Source organism: Orbicella franksi, chromosome 8, assembly GCF_964199315.1.
Source record: "Orbicella franksi chromosome 8, jaOrbFran1.1, whole genome shotgun sequence".
NCBI classification, from domain to species: domain Eukaryota; kingdom Metazoa; phylum Cnidaria; class Anthozoa; order Scleractinia; family Merulinidae; genus Orbicella; species Orbicella franksi.
Window position 1 is genome coordinate 24,518,111 of NC_138152.1, and position 6,000 is coordinate 24,524,110.

The 6,000-nt window shown below is 38.0% G+C and overlaps 1 protein-coding gene across 1 annotated transcript; it reads right to left on the reverse strand.

Annotated features, from left to right (window-relative positions):
- Nucleotides 1-2,082: 2,082 nt before the first annotated feature.
- On the reverse strand, nucleotides 2,083-3,258 carry LOC145495857 (melatonin receptor type 1B-B-like). The gene has a single exon (XM_081475447.1). The coding sequence runs from the start codon at nucleotides 3,256-3,258 to the stop codon at nucleotides 2,302-2,304; it is 957 nt and encodes a 318-aa protein (XP_081331573.1). The 3' UTR covers nucleotides 2,083-2,301.
- Nucleotides 3,259-6,000: the final 2,742 nt, after the last annotated feature.

Sequence of the window (6,000 nt, forward strand, 5' to 3'; positions counted from 1 at the left end):
ATATACTGTGTTTGCTTGCGATTAGCATTTATTTACTGCTGTTTGCTTGCGGTTAGCATTTATATACTGTGTTTGCTTGCGATTAGCATTTATTTACTGCTGTTTGCTTGCGGTTAGCATTTATTTACTGCTATATTTCCTGGCGGTTAGCATTTATATACTGTATTTGCTTGCGATTAGCATTTATTTACTGCTGTTTGCTTGCGGTTAGCATTTATTTACTGCTATATTTCCTGGCGGTTAGCATTTATATACTGTGTTTGCTTGCGATTAGCATTTATTTACTGCTGTTTGCTTGCGGTTAGCATTTATATACTGTTTGCTTGCGGTTAGCATTTATATACTGTTTGCTTGCGATTAGCTTTTATTTGCTGCTGTTTGCTTGCGTTAGCATTTATTTACTGCTGTTTGCTTGAGGTTAGCATTTAAGGGGTGAAGGGGAAGGCGACTAAATGTGCCCTACCATGAATTATGCGCCGGCAGACAGCCAATAAGGTACGCGAAGATGGCGCTCAGCTAAATAATTTATACTTGGGCAAGCATGAATGTTTCTCGGCATTTCACTGTCAGGTAAACAAGCCTCCCCTGCTCGCTGAGAGGCTCTCTTGTTCATATATTCAGTGGTGCGCATATATGGATGCAATATGCAAAGAGTGTTTGTGGAAAAATTGTGTCTTCGCATCGAAATTTCTTTTTCAGCGCGGGGAAATAAAGGGTTCGAAAACCTTCTTTAGGTTAATTTTGTCCAAAAAAAATGATTCCCCACGCAAACAATGCACCAACTTTCCATTAGTGATGTTAGAATGATGCTGATTACCGGGAACATTGGGAAAGCACACAAAGTTCGTAACTTTTTCTGTTTACACGAGCGGCGAAATTCCCGCCATTTTTCCAAACTTGGAGCCTGGCGCGGGGCCAAAACTCGCGCATGCTTATGACGTTTTTCCGCTCTGAAATTCTCACTAGTAAAGATATTGATGGCGTCATTTCCTGCTATTTTGTCTATGTAAGTAAAAGAAAATTACACGGTGGCTTGAAGATTTGGACTGTATCTTCCAGTGTTAACCCCAATATTTCACTCGCTACGCTCGTTTGTAGATTATTCTTTCACCTCACATTTCCGTCGACAAGCATTTCTGTGTGTGGTAAAATACGACAAGTTCAGTTTGCACTCGGCGAGACTTAGTTGTTGCTAAAAAAAAAAAAGCCGACCATAGTTAACTAATTTTTCAAGATGTAACCTTACTGTCAAGGAAACACTTTGCATGAAGTTTGTCGAACACGTGATAAAATAAAATATTTCGTTTCAAGAGTTCGAGCTGAGGAACTTGTTCTTTACTGGTATGCTTGCTAGGTATTCCCTGAAACGTACCTGTGTTATATATTCCCAATGTTTAACACTGAGTGGCAAAATCATTAACGTTGCAAGCTACCGATATTGACAACATAAGACAATTTTTTTTATATATACTGAAAACCACTGTTACTTTGTCAATAACAAACGCGACAGTTTTGTCAGTACCAACCCGTGTAACTGTAAGAATATATTTTATAAGAATATTGAGGCCGAAATTTACGAAATTTTAAGAATAAACCCGAGGCTGATATTTTGAAAAGAATACAATTTTTTGTGTGTGGAAAATTTATAAATACAATGCAATTACATGTTTTTACTAAACCGATTAAATTTCTTCCTTTCTCGAATTGGAAAAACTAGACTAAAACCAATAAGCTCTACAGAAAATGATATGTGTCATACCAGGTTGTAATCTAAGAATATTCAGAAGAATATTTTTAGCCTAAAAATGGCAAAAAAAAATAGGAATATTCAGCCTGGAACGGAAAAACAATATTCTTATAAGAAAAAAAACGAGTGTATTCATCGACAACTGCGCGTGCATATTTCTGTTGTCGGTGGTTTCCACAAAAGATAATTTGACGTCTTATACTGAGCTTTTTTTGTAGAAATTATTTTCGAAAACTTCTAGTTACTGAGGTCCTTACTAACTATTGTTTTGTAAAACATAGAAAAGTCTTAAGTTATGGAAACATAAATGGTAGACTTCAATCTACACTGTCTAAGTGGCACCACAAATGTTGAAAAAAAAAAAATGTTGTGCTGTCAAGATGAAAACTGTCAAACTTTGATACCAGCTCTGTGTTTCTCCTAAAAAGTTTAGGTCACTGGAGGGATTCGGAAACTTTTCCGGAAGAGTAATTTGTTAGTTAGTGCCAAACCCGGCTGTTGCTATACCAACTGTGCTTGATTATAACTCATGACACGTTGTTTTTAGCACACGGCTATGTAATTTTTTCACATTTCATAATTCGAACGTATTCATCTCGGAATGCCTTGTTCATGAGCCCGTAAATCAACGGATTCGTCGCAGTGGTTATAAACAGCAGGTAATCGTACATCAGATGGGTCCATCGTGGCAACGCAATGTCACAAACATACAGTGCTCCGATGATGCAGACGGGAATCCACAAAAGGCAATTTACAGTGATGATCGCAAACACCATTTTAGTAGCGTTTATCTCGTCTACTCGGCATGTGAAACTGTTTTTATTTTGCCGGTGAAGCGCCTCGGCCCTTAAATTCGGACAAACTAAAATGACGTGACGGCGAACGACTCTGTAAACCTTGAAATAGCAGAAGATGACCACCATCAGTGAGATTAGTATGAAAGCCAGAAATATGGGCAAGGAGATGGTTTTCTTCAATAGTCTGTCAGTAAAATTGGGGGTGCAGAAGAAGTGTGGACCAAACTGAAAATTTGCTGTCATTACAAACATCATTCCCACGGCCACAAGGACAGACAAGAATAGACATGCTGCAGTGATGATTATTGTTAATCTCTTTGTGAAGAATTTTCGATAAAGAATAGGCCTCACAACTCGATAATATCGATTCACGGCCGTCAGTGCCACGATCGTCAAAGAAAAACACGCCCACACCTGTATCACGTGACCTTGGAGTTGGCATATGACGTCACTGTACAGCCATTGTCCTTTAATGGAGGCGCCCAGCGACAGAGGAAAACAGGTGACTGCCACAACCAAGTCGGAAATTGCCAAGCTTAAAATGTACCAATTTGTGATTTTTCGAAGTGCTGGGTTTCTTGAAATGGCGACGATGACAAATACGTTTCCAACAATTGCCGTGGTATTTATGATGATAAATAAAAATGATTCAACAATAACTGCGGAAAAACTACGATTCGAAATGGTAGCGCCAACTGATGTTCCAACTGTCATTGTGTTAATTTGGGAGAACAAACTTCCGTCTTGTGAAATTAAGGAAAAGTATAATATGTTTCCCAAGTTACCTTTCTTTTTTTCTTGTTAGTCTCGGCTCTGCAAACGTGTTCTGCTTTTTCGACTGAGCGTATGGAAGACCACCACACAACGAACGCTGCTCTCGCAAATATCTTGCATTGACTAGTCTCTCGTGACGGTGAGTTTATCTTGTTCTGCCATCATTGACGAGATGGTGATAAGAGAACTTTGCAAGGAAGTACTGAATTACTTATGTCCCATGTGGGACTTGGATACAAACAAGAGAAACAAGGCAATAACAATACCTCATCCAAAATTACTGGAACTACAAAGCAGTGAATCTAATCTACGCTATTGGCAACACATTCAGCTCTTCGCTTTTGTCCAAAAGTGTCATTTCTGTGTTATTTATAATTCAATAAAGAGGAACCATCTAGACCCACAAAGTTTACTCATGTCAAAACAAAAGACACCTTATTCTGTCAGTTCGATTAGTCCTGACGTGTTACCTTGACACGAGAAAAAAGTCAATTTAAGCCTCATAATTTAATCATTTTAATTAAAACTCCTGTCGAGTGAATAACTTATAACAGAATACAGGTGGATCTTCGAAACCAAATGAAAAAGCCAACACCCTAATTTGACCACAGTTTCTTTTTTTCCAGGTCTTTTACTCTCCAAGAAGGACTGTTGTTGACTAAAAACGATCAACTTACGAATGCCAAAATTAGACATCTTGGGGAATGTTTATTTTTGCCTTTATCACTATTATCATCAGAACCCGATGTCAATATAAAGCTTCCTGACGGGAAATTACTTTTTAGTCATAAAATTGTTATAGTTTTTTTAAGATGTGAACGAGAAAGGCCACGCTACATTAATAGAATATGAATTGTATCTTGATCTCATTGTCAAAAATTAGAATTGGGTTATTGAATTTCACTAGAAGCTATAAAACATGAATAAGACTAGTAATAATAAAAAGAAAAGAAATTGTCTCATTGCGAAAGAAATAAAATAGTTTTAAATTTCAAAGGAAAAGACGTAGGCTTTAATTAAAACTTCACTTCCGAAATAATCCAATTTCTACCCTTGGAAAAATTCGTATTTATTTCGCGTGTAGATAGATTTTCGCTTTGGTTAAGAAGTCTCAGAGGCTTTCGAGTGATAAGAACGAAAATATTAGTGTACATTATGGGGGAAACCGTTTTTTCTTTCTGTTTTTTTTAAATAGTGAATAATAATATAAATTGCAACAGCTGATCTACATCTTATGAATAAAATATTTTGTTACTGTAACAGTGAATATATAAATGATAAGAAGTGGAAATAGAGAATATGTTGACGTTAGGGAGCAAGTCATGATCTATTGGCAAAAAAAACATAAAGAAAGTGCTTCAGCATATTCATATTCAGCAAATTATATTTACTGTCCTTTATTCGGCGCTGAAATCCACAGCAGCAAAACCTGGGTCTATTTTGGAGTCCCGATGGCATTTAATTCCAGTTTCCACAGGATAGAGCTAACCTTCCTCGCCTAGATGGGATGTTATTCAATTATAGGTTTTACACATCTTAACAGCTCGCTATTTCCCGCTCATACTCTTCGGTGGAAAGGGACATGGTGAGAGTAAGGTGCCTTTTCAAGGATAAAAATGACAAGGGTACTAGCAAGGTTCGAAGTAGCCTGACCCATCAAGGGCCCTGCGCCTTGTAAAGCGAGCTGCTACCTTGGAAACCCCATTCAGCAATTTTCCCTCTTCAATTTGAATACTAATCCTTACGTTGACTGCCCCGTTGCTAAGGTTACGTGTGGTGCTAAGAAGTTGAACACGTTGGAGTTAATTTTGATGGTAAAGTTGATTATTCTCATGATTTGTATGACACTCGGCTTGGTTAAGACTTTCTCTATTACAATCAAACAGTAGCTCTATCAAAATTCTGAAAACACTGAAGCAACCTCTGCCATTTTCGCCATCCAATCTCCAAACAAAACAGCACTAACACCACACAGCTGTAGCCAAGCTTATTCATCTTGCCGTCAGTATTTTGGGCGCGCAATTGTATCCAGCAGAAGTTGTTTACTGAAACATTTCGTGAAATGCTGCAGCTTGTGAGCAAGCCTTAACATCACCGGACAAGCAAGGAAGGCTCCCTAATTTTACAATTTTTTCTTATTTGTTATGGGAGAAAGTCTCCGATAATTACAAAGCGACGGCGTTACCTCTTGAAAATCGTAAAAAGAGTCCTGAAAAGGGAGTAGACTGATTCGTGTTTGGATGTGGCTAGTATTTATGTTACCAACTTGATGCACCAACTCCAAGATAACCGGCTAGTTAATTAATAATAGCCAGTACCAAGACCCTGTATGGTACTTTGCATTTAAACATTTGAGGCTTCTACCTAATCGCACAATATTATTTTGATACGGGTTAACCTACTCAAATGGTCATCTTTTTATGACTCTTATCTTAGTCTACGATGGCCAGGATATTTCGTCTTGAGTATATACGTTACGTTGGAAATACAATACACAAGAAATAGAAAACATTTCCGCGTTTCTGTCGAGTTACAGAAGCACGAGTGGAAGTTTGGGAGAAAGAGGAGAAAGAGAAATGCTGTGGGATCACGAACCCTGGTAGAGTGTTTCCACAGCTTTTTCGAGTTCTCCCAAACTTCCACGAGTGCTTCGTTAACTTGATAGAAGCACGGAGGAAACAC